Source organism: Schistocerca piceifrons, chromosome 6 (genome assembly GCF_021461385.2).
Source record: "Schistocerca piceifrons isolate TAMUIC-IGC-003096 chromosome 6, iqSchPice1.1, whole genome shotgun sequence".
Lineage (NCBI taxonomy): Eukaryota > Metazoa > Arthropoda > Insecta > Orthoptera > Acrididae > Schistocerca > Schistocerca piceifrons.
The window spans coordinates 120,212,700-120,226,539 of NC_060143.1; the positions used below are offsets into that span (position 1 = coordinate 120,212,700).

Here is a 13,840-nt window from a genome sequence, read left to right on the forward strand (position 1 = left end):
ACCATTTTTTAGCTGTAACCGTCCATATTTAATTAGCTTTGCATATATTCCATCTATTCCAGCAGCTTTACTGTTCTTCGTGCCTCTCAAAGCCTCTTGCAATTCTTCCACAGTAATTGGATCTACTGTTTCATTCCACATACTTTCTCCACTATCAGCTTCGGCATTCTGTGTGCAACACAAGTCTGCTTAGTGATTTATCCATTCTTCATTGCATGTAATGTTCAGTGAGACAGTGTCTTTTTCTTCCTTGTAGAGAGCTTTCGCGAAATTGTATGCACATTGCTGTCTACCGCGAATTTCGTGTTCTACTGTAGTGTAATAAAATCGTTTGTGCGATCGTATCTGCAACAGCCGACCTTGTGTATGTGCGACGTGCTATTTATTAGGATTTAAAGTAGGAGTACACTTTTTCTGTGACTACAAGAAAAGTATTGTGTCGTGTTTCTTTTTCATGCATCTGGCTCCCACGGGGAGAACACGTGATGCGTCCGCAGAGTGACCTGTGTAGTGGCGGGAACAACCTAATAAAAAAATGGAAATGTCGTGTGGCTAGGGCCTCCCGTCGGGTAGACCGTTCGCCTGGTGCAGGTCTTTCGATTTGACGCCACTTCGGCGACCTGCATGTTGATGGTGATGAAATGATGATGATTAGGACAACACAACACCCAGTCCCTAAGCGGAGAAAATTTCCGACCCAGCCGGGAATCGAACCCGGGCCCTTAGGAGTGACAGTCTGTCACGCTGACCACTTTTTTTTTTTTTTTTTTTTTTTTTTTTTGCTGTCAGGTGTACCGAGTGCCGGTAAAGCTGGCGCCCTTTTTTTTTGTTTTTGTATTCTTTATTATTGAACAAACGGAGAGTACATATATATATACACAAAGCAAAAGTTCTTCAAGGTACCAGTTAAACATATACAAATGAGTGTTAGGTAAACAAATTATTAGAATAACATGAAATACAACAAATTAGAACATATCCTGTTTTCCTTTTTTTTTTGTTTTGTTTTTGTTTAAAAATTTGTATTGAACAAACTAAAAGTACATATATATTCACTATGCAAAAGTTCTTCAAGATACCATTTAAAAATATACAAATGACTGTTAGTTAAAAAAAAAATTAAATACAACAAAATATAACATATTCTGTCTTCTTCCTAAAAAAAAAAAAAAAAAAAAAAAATTTGTGTTTGTTTTTGGTCGATGCATGAGAACGTGGATAAGGGTGTTGCATCATGTGACAGGTAGGCATGGTACACTCCAACTTTGAGGGGGGTCAAGGAAGACGCTGCGGAGATAACCGGCAAAAGTTTGTCGGTAAGATGGTTTTCGGGTGAGGGTGCTATGCGCGGTCACAACTTTGTACCAGAAGTCAAGGACTGTATGCGGACCACTCCGAAAGAGATATTCTAAAGCCTGTCCTCGAAACCAGATTAGGGTATGGTGCTTAGCAAGAGGGTAGTGAAATGTCTGGGGCAACAACAGGAAATACGGGGTTACCGTCGTTGGCGGGGCACGGAGGTAAAAGCCCACGATTCGTTGGATGAGGAGCCATACGTTTTGTTTCAGGGGGCACGTAAGACGGTGCTCGTCGGTGTCTTCGAGCTGACAGTCAAGGCAGAGTGGGGAGGTGGCCAGTCCTATGCGATAAAGTCGACTATTAGTCGGGAATTTTCCATAGACTAAAACATACCAGGGTGCAGACACAGACGACGGTAAAAAGGGTGCATGCACACACCCCCAAACCGTGCGCCAGTGAATGTCAGGATGCTGTAGCACCATGGGGTCGCAAGGGTTGGACAGCATAAACAAACGATAATAATCTTTTGTACGGGGAGGACGGGTGACTGGAAGATCGGCCCGAACGTAGCTGAGTTCTATGAAACAATTCGCGACGTAGTACAATAATGGAGAAATAGGTGCCACATTGATCGGTGGATCGAGAGAAGCTGGTCGGAGGATATCTAAGAGACTGCGTGTTAAGGACGGGACCGGCCCCTGCCAGTGCCGCAACATAGTATGGACAAAGAGTGCAGAAGATCGTGCCCGCACGTTGACGAGTCCGAGGCCACCTTTTGCAGGAGGCAGTGTTGGAGTGTTGTAGCGGACTTTGAAAAGTGCCCCTGCTGACACGAAATATCCAAAGGCTGATTGGATGCGGCGGCCAAGGAGTAACGGCATTGGGAGGATCTGGGCGACGTGTACCAGTTTAGGGGCGACATAGATGTTGACATAGGACACACGTTGGAGTTGGTTTAAGTTACGGTGCACTTGACCGCGAACATGGTGCCGAATCGACTGCAAAAGCCGCCGGTAAGCCAGGGCCACTGTGCGGTGTGTGGAGCTCGTAAATTCGATACCCAATTAACGAACGGTGGCACTAACTGGGAGTGGGGTCGGCACCATAGCCGGGAGGCCGCGCCCAATGTGCATCATAGTCGATTTACTGACATTAAGAATGCTACCAGAAAGACGTCCATACTGGTGGATCCATTGGATGGCATCATTGAGTTCCGTGGAGGAGCAGGTGAGAAAGAGGAGATCGTCCGCATAAGCCCTACAGTGAAAGGTGTGGTCACGCAAAGTGAGGCCCTGCAGTCTAGAGGTAAGTCCAGTGATGAGGGGTTCAAGTGCAATGGCATATAGTAAAGTAGACATAGGGCATCCTTGACGCACAGAGCGGCGTATAGGAATCGGTCCTACAAGCCTGCCATTGACTTGTACCATCGAGACCGCGGGAAGGAGTAACCGGCGAATGGCATCGACAAAAAGCAAAGGGAACCCCATACGTGTCGCCACCATGAGGAGGAATGGGTGTCGAACGCGATCAAAGGCACTCGTGAAATCGACGGATACCAGTGCTGCACGAAGGCGACAAACCGACGCCAGTGCAATGAGGTCACGGCATTCTCCTAGGGCTGTTTGTAAGGTGGCCCCACAACCACGTGCAGTCTGCTCAGGTGAAAGGACCGTAGGTAAGACGGAGCGTATGCGCGCTGCTAAGAGGCGTGCATAGATTTTATAGTCTGCATTCAGTAGTGTAAGGGGGCGATATGCAGAGACATGAGACCCTCCCTTCGGTTTAGGCACAGGTAGAAGAATGCCAGTGACGAATTCAGGTGGAATTGGGAAGGACGGAGTAAAGAGTTCCTGAATCATTTCCGTCCAGCGAGGAAGCATTAACGTGGTGAACGCCCGGTAAAATTCCACTGGGAGACCATCTGGTCCGGGTGATTTGTTCTTGGCCCCTTTGTTGATCGCATCTACCACCTCTTCTGCGGTGATTTCAGACATCATGGACGTTGACTCCGCTACGGTGAGAGTCCGATCAGGGGAAGGACGGAGATCATCAGGAATGGGCGTCGCCATCGGTTCATCATCATAAAATTGGCGATAATGTTCAGCAAAGGCGGACACGACCGCCGCCTGTGTTGTGTGGTGAACACCATCGGAGGTCGTGATGTTGGGGACGAAAAGCCGGATGCGGCATGGATTGTGGATGGGGTTTCGTCGTGGAGGAGGTCTTGTCGTCGGGAACGCACCACGACACCATGCAGTCGTGCACGTTGAAGAGAGAGGAGACGAGCTTTAGTACGTTGTCGTTCCCTGTGGGTGTCAGGTGATGGAGGGAGCGCATCGAGCTCACGGAGGACGGCGTAGTGAAAATTTGTGGTGTCTCGATGCCATGCTGCTGCTTCCTTGCCACATTGTATGAAGGCCTTTCTGATCGCAGGTTTGGCACATTTGAGCCACCAATGGAACGTGGATGTGTACTGCGCAAGGCGTCTTTCGCAAGACGCCCATGTAGTGGCAATACATTGTTGGCAGTGTGGATCATTAAGGAGGGAGGTATTAAGCTTCCAGTAACCTCTGCTGCGCCACAATGACTGAGGTGGCAGAGCCAGAGAGCAAATGACGGCGCAATGGTCCGAAAATGCAAGGGGCCATCGTTCAGCTTGGGCGACTTCATTGCCGAGGTGAGCAGAGACATAAAACCGGTCCAGTCTGCTCGCAGAATGTGCTGTATAATGGGTAAAACCGGGGGTATTGCCATGAATTTTCTCCCAAACGTCCACTAGATGAAAATCTTCGATTAAGGTGAGCAGCGCCGGGCATGGCGAATAACCAGGTACTTGGTCCTGCGGATGGAGGACACAGTTGAAATCGCCTCCCATGACAAGGCGATCATAGCGTCCAGAAAACAGGGGCGCCACGTCATGTCCGAAGAAAGTGGACCGCTGCCGACGGTTCGTGGAGCCAGACGGAGCGTAGATATTGATGACGCGCGTGTCGAAGATGGTAACAGCCATGCCTCTTCCACAGGGAAGGATTGTCGTGTCCGTGAGTGGGATTCCTTCGCGTAAGTAGAAAGCCACTCCACGCCCTGATTGATCACATGTGGACGTGTATGAGTCGTAGCCGTAGACTGGTGGTAGTGTGGCAACGCGTACTTCCTGAAGAAGGGCGACGTCGACGTCAGAGGCCCGAAGCATGTCACATAGGAGTTGCAGCTTGGGTGCAGTGCCGATCATGTTGATGTTCAATGTGGCAAACCGGTATGTTTGTTTCAGTGGTGGTGGACGCGCATCTACCATCACCAAGGGAAGTAAGAGGAGGGCACCGACAGGAAGTCCCGTCCCATCAGCTGCAATGCCTCGCTTTTGATGTTAACAGGTAGTCTCGTCCGGCGGAGGTAACTCATCCGGAGGAGGGGGCGTACCTTCCTCAATGTCGTCGGCCCATGCTCCTGTGCCGTGGGTCTGTCCAATGTCCATGGGAATTGCGTCGTGGTGAGAGAGATCTGGAGTTGTCGGCGGGGAGACAGGCGTCTCAACCGGCGCACCGATTGTTACATTGTGCGTGGCGACCTCCATAGTGGTCCCGTCCTGCGAAACGTCTTGTTCATCGTGAAAGTTGTCCGCCGACCTCTGCGTGGAAATGTCGGCTGCTTGGGTGTCGTCTTCGTCGTCGCGGGTGGCAACGCTCTGAGAGCCCGTGGGTGAACGGCGACGGCGTTTGCGCCTACGTGGCGAGCGTTGTTTGCGCACGTGTTCCTCAGTGTCGGACGACGGCAAGGAGGAGCGTCGACCTGGTTCGAAGGCGTCGGTGGGTACAATGAAATTGTCAAACAGGTGTTGTGAAGATGTACTGGTCTCCTCAGCATCCGGTGCGGGAGCCTGTTCGGCGGCAAGGTTGTCAGGTGGGACGTCTGTACCGTCCGTTGGTGACTGGGACGGTGGGACGTGCCGATCGGAAGGACCGGGCGACGGACTGGACGAAACTGTAGACGTGGCAAGAGCCGCTGCGTAAGTGACCGGTAGGGCGGTCATCGTGGGTGTGACGGACGCTTCCGACAACGGGAGCTGCGCGACACGTCGTTGAATGCATTCAGACCGTAGGTGACCTTCTTTCCCGCAACCGGAACAGGTCCGAGGTTGGCCGTCGTACATTATAATGGCACGGCAGCCTCCGATACGTAGATAGGAAGGCACGTGTTTCTGCAACTCGATGCGGACCTGTCTAACACCGTTTAAAACTGGATAGGTCTGAAATTGGACCCATCGTTCGGCAACATGTTCCAGAACGTTGCCATAGGGACGGAGCGCCTCGATGACGACGTCTGCAGGTAGTTCGAACGGCAGTTCGAAGATCCTTATCGTCCGTGTGCCGAGACCTGCGTGATCGACGGTAACGGGTCCGACGTTGCCGTCGGAATGACAGAAGCGCAGTCCACGTTTTGCCTCTTGAAGCACCTTGTCGCACGCCGCATCGTTGATCATTTTGACGTAGACGGTACTGCTAACTATGGATAAGTGGATACCAATTAGATCCGTTGGTGGTATTTTAACTTCATCGCGTATAAACCGTTCTACCTCCAGGGCCTTGGGTCGGGCGAAGTCGGAACAAAAGTTGAAACGTAATGTCTTCTTCCGATAGTTGTGCGCCATGGTGGTCTAGAAGGAAAACGGCACTTACAGCGGCCGAAGTAAACACAAACACACCGTGCGCGCCTCGCCCGCAGCGCTCTGGCGCGTGACCGCCTCGCAGCACTGCCGGCGGCAGACTGCCTCTCAAAGCCTCTTGCAATTCTTCCACAGTAATTGGATCTACTGTTTCATTCCACATACTTTCTCCACTATCAGCTTCGGCATTCTGTGTGCAACACAAGTCTGCTTAGTGATTTATCCATTCTTCATTGCATGTAATGTTCAGTGAGACAGTGTCTTTTTGTTCCTTGTAGAGAGCTTTCGCGAAATTGTATGCACATTGCTGTCTACCGCGAATTTCGTGTTCTACTGTAGTGTAATAAAATCGTTTGTGCGATCGTATCTGCAACAGCCGACCTTGTGTATGTGCAACGTGCTATTTATTAGGATTTAAAGTAGGAGTACACTTTTTCTGTGACTACAAGAAAAGTATTGTGTCGTGTTTCTTTTTCATGCATTTGGCTCCCATGGGGAGAACACGTGATGCGTCCGCAGAGTGACCTGTGTAGTGGCGGGAACAACCTAATAAAAAAATGGAAATGTCGTGTGGCTAGGGCCTCCCGTCGGGTAGACCGTTCGCCTGGTGCAGGTCTTTCGATTTGACGCCACTTCGGCGACCTGCATGTTGATGGTGATGAAATGATGATGATTAGGACAACACAACACCCAGTCCCTAAGCGGAGAAAATTTCCGACCCAGCCGGGAATCGAACCCGGGCCCTTAGGAGTGACAGTCTGTCACGCTGACCACTTAGCTACCGGGGCGGACAACAACCTAATGAAAACAATCGGTTCAGTCGCATGTAGTATTGCGTGTGGTCTTGACTATCTATTCATTCTTTTGAGTGAAACAAATCAGTGGGAGCAACCGAATGAAAACAACCGATGCAGTCCGGAGTATTCAGTTGTGAGCGGAAACGTTTGATCGTTTTGTCATTGTTAAATCGTTTCTGTTGACTGGAGCTCTGTTGTCGCCTGCTGCAACTGGTATTGCCATTCCGACACTTCCTTTTCACTGAGAGCCAATAAGTGGCTCTTAGGACAGTTTTCTTCCATTTTTATGAATAAACGTGCTCTTGATAGTGAACTGTGCGTCTGATTCGGAAAGGCGAAACGTTCTGCTGCTTGGGAATGGAGCAATTTCTCGAACGTGAAATTTAAAACGTCAGCTTTCATTTTGCTATCTTCAGCGATCACACCAGCCTGGTCAATAAGGGACTGAATGTGAGTCTTGGATCGGCTTAGCGATTTTATATAAGAAGAGAATTTTCTCGGCTTCTGTGCCTGATCTTTGGCCGAGGTATGACGGAGGAAGCTGTTGTATGCTTCGTGCATAGATCTTTTCACAGACGCTCGAAGCTCTGCTAACCTTTGCTTGTCGTTATTTGTGCGTTCTCTTTTGAACCGCGATTTCTTGATAGGATAAGTAACAAACGTATATGGTCAGCTGATATCGGATGACATATTCGACGAGCGGTCCAAACTCATGGGAAGGCACTGGATATGGAATGTTCGGACTGGCTTTGCTATTAATAGGCCATTTTCAATCAAGCAACAAAAGTGAAGCAACCAGAAATGGAGTAAGGGAAAAACAGGTTGAGAGGGTGGGTGCTGTTGTTTCAGTAATTATAAAATCGAGACACACTTTCAAAGAACTTGGCAGTAGAGGCCCACGGATCAGTATGACGTTGAACCCCTTTTGCTTAGACGTAAGCACTGATTAAGACAGGAATGGCGCGTTAAAGCCTCTGCATCGTCTTCAGAGGTAAAATTTGCCCGCAATTGTTGCAACTGGTCCTTGTGAGCCTTGATACTAGCAACTACTCAACCTTCCCCATTATCGTCTTCGAATCGACAACTGAATTCCAAGAAAGAAAATGTTTATTATAATACAGGCAGGCTTCAAATACGAAAAAGTAAGGGATCCGGTTTTGTGAATAGAAGGGGTTCCAGTTTACTCAAATAGCGCGTACATTTTGTTAACCGAGTAAATTTTTAACCAAACACCTAAATGAAACGGTCTGATAATAAAAATTAATTTTAAACCTTTCTATTCAAGAACATATATGTGTTGAAAGGATTACCTGGAGACATTTAGGAGAAACAACGGTAAATGTAGCGCAATGTACGAACTATTTTCTATTGTCAAAACATGTAATGGTGAAATTACAAATAAAAAGTGAAGTGATAGTGATTACTAAACAATAGACTCTATTGACGCCCCTTATATATCCAACCAGGCCTGGTAACGACACTAAACACAAAAGAACTAATACAGTCCGGTGGCGGTCCTATCTGCCACAGAAAATTCCAATAATCTACTTACCCGGCGATGGTGTGCACATCTATGAAGTTACAATGGCATCCGCCCATGTCTTCTAGGTTATTCACATTTTCGTAAGGTAATGTGTATTATTTTGTTGCTTTTGTACAATCCGTTTACGAGCTTCAGTCTCATACACTGCTTTGGTTTTTTTCTGTGGTTACATCTACTGTACTTATAACCTTCATTTGACCACCATTCCTTATTTTAAGCATTGGTGAAAACTTTCACATTTTTATTTACATTTCAAAATTTCAAATAAGATAAAATATTTATGGCTCACTGCATAATACAGTTTGTAGCACATGGATCACTTTGAAAATGGGATTATGGCTCCGAAAAATGCATTGGACTCTATCGCTTATGTAAAATATCGATAATACAACTTTTTTCATAATATGATGTTTCCAACGAATAGTATAATACGTATGTTATAGTGTTCTTTGACTCATCACATAGGACACGAATTATTGTTCGTGAATCTGTATGATTATGTTGTTGTTGTGGACTTCAGTCCTGAGACTGGTTTGATGCAGGTCTCCATGCTACTCTATCCTGTGCAAGCTTCTTCATCTCCCAGTACATACTGCGACCTACACCCTTCTGAATCTGCTTAGTGTATTCATCTCTTGGTCTCCCTCTGCGATTTTTACCCTCCACGCTGCCCTACAATATTAAACTGGTGATCCCTTGATGCCTCAGAACATGTCCTACCAACCCATCCCTTCTTCTAGTCAAGTTGTGCAACAAACTTTGAAAGAGTGTGTTCCAGTCAACATTGTCAAAAGCTTTCTCTAAGCCTACAATTGATAGGAACGTAGGTTTGCCTTTCCTTAATCTAGCTTATGTTAACCGAATTAATTTGTGAATTTGTTTGTGAAAGAACCGTGTTCTTTTCTAATGGAAATATATCGAAGCATTATACGTAAAACTGGTTCATGCGCATGGAATATGAACGTAAAAACTGGAAGGACGTCCCTCTACAATTTTTACCCTCCACGCTGCCCTCCAATACTAAACTGGTGATCCCTTGATGCCTCGGAACATGTCCTACCAACCGATCCCTTCTTCTAGTTAAGTTGTGCCACAAACTTCTCTTCTCCCCAATCCTATTCAATACTTCCTCATTAGTTATGTGATCTAACCATCTAATCTTCAGCATTCTTCTGTGGCACCACATTTAGAAAGCTTCTATTCTCTTCTTGTCCAAACTATTTATCGTCCATGTTTCACATCCATACATGGCTACACTCCTTACAAATACTTTCAGAAACGACTTCCTGACACTTAAACCTATACTCGATGTTAACAAATTTCTCTTCTTCAGAAATGCTTTCCTTGCCATTGCCAGTCTACATTTTATGTCCTCTCTACTTCGACTATCATCAGTTATTTTGCTCCCCAAGTAGCAAAACTCCTTTACTACTTTAAGTGTCTCATTTCCTAATCTGATTCCCTCAGCATCACCCGATTTAATTAGACTACATTCCATTATCCTTGTTTTGCTTTTGTTGATGTTCATCTTATATCCTCCTTTTAAGACACTATCCATTCCGTTCAACTGCTCTTCCAAGTCCTTTGCTGTCTCTGACAGAATTACAATGTCATCGGGGAACCTCAAAGTTTTTATTTCTTCTCCATGGATTTTAATGCCTACTCCTAATTTTTCTTTTGTTTCCTTCACTGCTTGTTCAATATAGAGATAGAATAACTTCGGGGAGAGGCTACAACCCTGTCCCACTCCCTCCCCAACCACTGCTTCCCTTTCATGTCCCTCGACTCTTAGTGTTGCCGTGGTCCCGTGGTTAGCGTGAGCAGCTACGGAGCGAGAGGTCCTTGGTTCAAGTCTTTCCTCGAGTGAAAAATTTGTCCACAGCTCGTGGTTTCGCGGTAGCGTTCTCGCTTCCCGAGCACGGGGCCCCGGGTTCGATTCCCGGTGGGGTCAGGGATTTTTCCTGCCTCGAGATGACTGGGTGTTGTTGTGTCGTCTTCATCATCATCATTCATCCCCATTACGGTCGGAGGAAGGCGATGGCAAACCACCTCCACTAGGGCCTTGACTAGTAAGCCGGCTCGGGTCTCCCGCGTCGCTCCCCTACGCTCTGTAAGGAAGTATGGGACTCATTATCATCATCATTGACTCTTATGACTGCCATCTGGTTTCTGTACAAATTGTTAATAGCTTCTCGCTCCCTGTATTTTACCCCTGCCACCTTCAGGATTTGAAAGAGAGTATTCCAGTCAACATTGTCAAAAGCTTTCTCTAAGTCTACAAATGCTAGGAACGTAGGTTTGCATTTCCTTAAACTAGCTTATGTTAACAGAATTAATTTGTGAATGTGTTTTTGAAAGAACCGTGTTCTTTTCTGATGGAAATATATCGAAGCGTTGTACGTAAAACTGGTTCATGCGCATGGAATATGAACGTAAAAACTGGAAGGAAGTCCCTTCGCAACGAAAAGCTGTAAATGGAATACAAAAAGTGGTGGGGCGAAACAGCAAAAAAAAAAAAAAAAAAAAAAAAAAAAACAATGGTTCAAATGGCTCTGAACACTCTTGGACTTAACTTCTGAAGTCATCAGTCCGCTAGAACTTAGACCTACTTAAACCTAACTAACCTAAGGACATGACACACATCCATGCCCGAGACGGGATTCGATTCTGCGACGGTAACGGTCGCGCGGTTCCAGACCGAAGTTCCTATAACCGCTAGGCCACCCCGGCCGGCTGCGAAGCAGCACAAGAGGTCATTCTGTCAGGGATGTACGGAAGCCACCATCCAGCCAGCTAACATCCTGAGTGCTTATGAGGCGAGAATTGTACCAAGATTGCATTAATTGTGCCTCGGTTGTGTCTATGTTAGCTATTAAACCACTCCATTTACTGGTTCGCTCTGAATCCTTAAAGTCCGACGCCAAGAAATTATTTTACAGACCATTTTAGGCCAAGAGCCGTTATGACGACTAACGACTTTCTACTTTTGACAGAAGATCACAGCGGCTGCCAACTTCTCAACAACTAAAGATTAGTGTATTTAATCGCACGGACCAGTACATTGCTAAACATTTAAATAATAACTGCTCCATACTTTACTTCGTGTAGAGAACACTGATTTACCAGAAGTCTTTTACCTCAATAGTGCTGAAATAGCGTGTGGAGTCAAAATGATGATGATGACGTTTGGTTTGTGAGTCGCTCAACTGCGCGGTCATCAGCGCCCATACAAAGTCACAATTTTTTTATACAATTTAATTCTTTACACCACCAGTGGAGCTTGAGCCACTGTCCCGAATGATGATGGTGATGATGATGAAATAATGAGGACAACACAAACACTCAGTCTCCGGCTGGTAATCGAACACAGGACCCCGTGACCCAGAGGCAGCAACGCTACTCACTAGACCACGAGCTGCGGAAGTGCAATTATAATGAACTGCAGGATCATTATTGTAGAAAATAATTATTAACTTTCGTGGAGTGATAATTTTCTTAAGTGTTTAGTTAGCCCTTTGTATGAAATATTCCTAATGGTCAGCAAAGTGAATAGTTAAAAGTTCTTCGAAAGAATTAGTGTTTCAAGGAGATCTAATTACAGTACCTGATTTCCATCCTTATTAAAAGTGGCATTACAGGTCAGTGGCTGAAAAACCAAGTACTCGTCATAATAGTTCAAGGGTCTTCTAAACTTTTCTTATTAGTATTACACCATTGTATTAGTGCTTATATATATATATATATATATATATATATATATATATATATATATATATATATATATATATATAGAGAGAGAGAGAGAGAGAGAGAGAGAGAGAGAGATAGAGAGAGAGAGAGAGTGTTTCGGTAAATGTGTTTGCCTCTGTAAGTTACGAAGTAATAGGCGACGGAAATATTTACTGTGGTAGGTCACCATAAGATACATTACACTGCCTGCGGAGCTATGAACATAGTTTATTGTTTTATTATCCAAAGAGTTACAGCAAAAAGAGACAACTTTTTAAATGGAACGATAGTTGTTTCTATAATCCACTGGAACAGTAACACCAGCAGTTTGTACACCCATTTAAATTACATTTCTACCACTTTTAGTTTGGGAGCTACAACCCTTCAACGGTTCAAGGGAAGATACCACACGCTGTACATAATACATGGCTGTGTGATGGGTGACGGATGTTCTGGCGGTGGGAAGTTGACATAAATGAGATGTTCAAATGTGTGTCCATGTTCCTGAATCCACAATGCAATGCGCCTTCTAAATGCTCTGCGGACGAGATGTAACATCGCCGGTGTCACGGAGCAACATCGTCTACGCTACGCCGTCTTAGATCATCGGGCGATGTGGGCTGAGTGACATAAACACGATCCTTTAGATATCCCCACAAAAAGAAATCTAATGGTGTTAAATCGGGCAACCTTGCCGGCCATGAATGAGGCCATGCCGCCCCAACCACCTTCCTCCAAACCTGTTGGTTAGTTCTTCCACAACAGCACTCGCCGAATGGGCTGGTTGACCATCGTGCTGCATCCACGTATGGACTCTCGTGTGCAGACACACACGTTCAAGGAAACCACCCAAACTGTCGACTAGGAACAAGCGATAAAACTCACCTGTCAGTGTACCTGGGAAGTAGTGTGGTAGTGTGGACCGATGCCTTCATCCCCAAGGTTTCCACACCATACATTAATAGACCACCTACGTTGACGGTCGACAGGTCGTACCCACCGAGGATTGTCTGCGGCCCAATAGTGCACATTATGGCGATTCACTGCACCATAATTTGTGAACGTGGTCTCATCAGAGAACATTACACCTCGTAAAGACTCCAGTGTGAAATTACGCATGGCCCATTCGCAGAATGTAACTCTCGCACGAAAATCGTTCCCATGCAGCTCCTGGGTCAGTGACAGGCGGTACGCGTGAAAACTGTGGCCGTGCACAATACACCACACAGATGTGACGCTGACACCAGCGATTGCAGCAACGGCTCGTAAGCTGACATGAGGATCGTGGTGTGCTGCAGCTAAAACAAACACCTCCGACTCCTCACTTCTTGCAGTTCGTCGTCTGTTCCTGCAGGGCATTACCAAGCTGCCTGTTTCCCGAAGTGTTAGTTCGGCATGTGAGAACGTAATGGCTGCTGGAGCTCTTCGCCTAGGATATCTCACGGCGTGCGCCATGGCTGCTTCAGTAGCATCGTGTTGGCACTCGCCGAGCATCAGCAACATGTCAACGAACTCGTTGTTCGTGAATGCCATCTTCATCCGATGTCAGTAACTGTGGTATATTGAGCCCCGTTTATTTGTGTGGCTCGAACTGTCGGGTATATGGCCACGTGCGGCGACAGTCGGCAGTCTAACAGCGCATCGAGGAAGAGTCTCGCACCGTAAAACCGGCGACGTTATATCTCGGCCGCACCACATTTAGAAGGCGCATTGCGTTATGCGCAGCGTGTGTGGTATCCGACACTGAAACTTTGAGGGGTTGTAGCTCCCAAACTAAAAGTGACATGAATGTAATTTAAATTGATGTAT

The 13,840-nt window shown here is 46.4% G+C and overlaps 1 protein-coding gene across 1 annotated transcript in view; it reads right to left on the reverse strand.

Moving 5' to 3' along the window:
* Positions 1–4,666: 4,666 nt before the first annotated feature.
* Positions 4,667–13,840, reverse strand: part of LOC124803176 — a 37,081-nt gene continuing 27,907 nt past the window's right edge. Inside the window, exon 3 of the mRNA XM_047264360.1 lies at positions 4,667–5,280. Coding sequence (XP_047120316.1) covers positions 4,667–5,280 — 614 coding nt within the window. The remainder of the gene's footprint in view (positions 5,281–13,840) is intronic.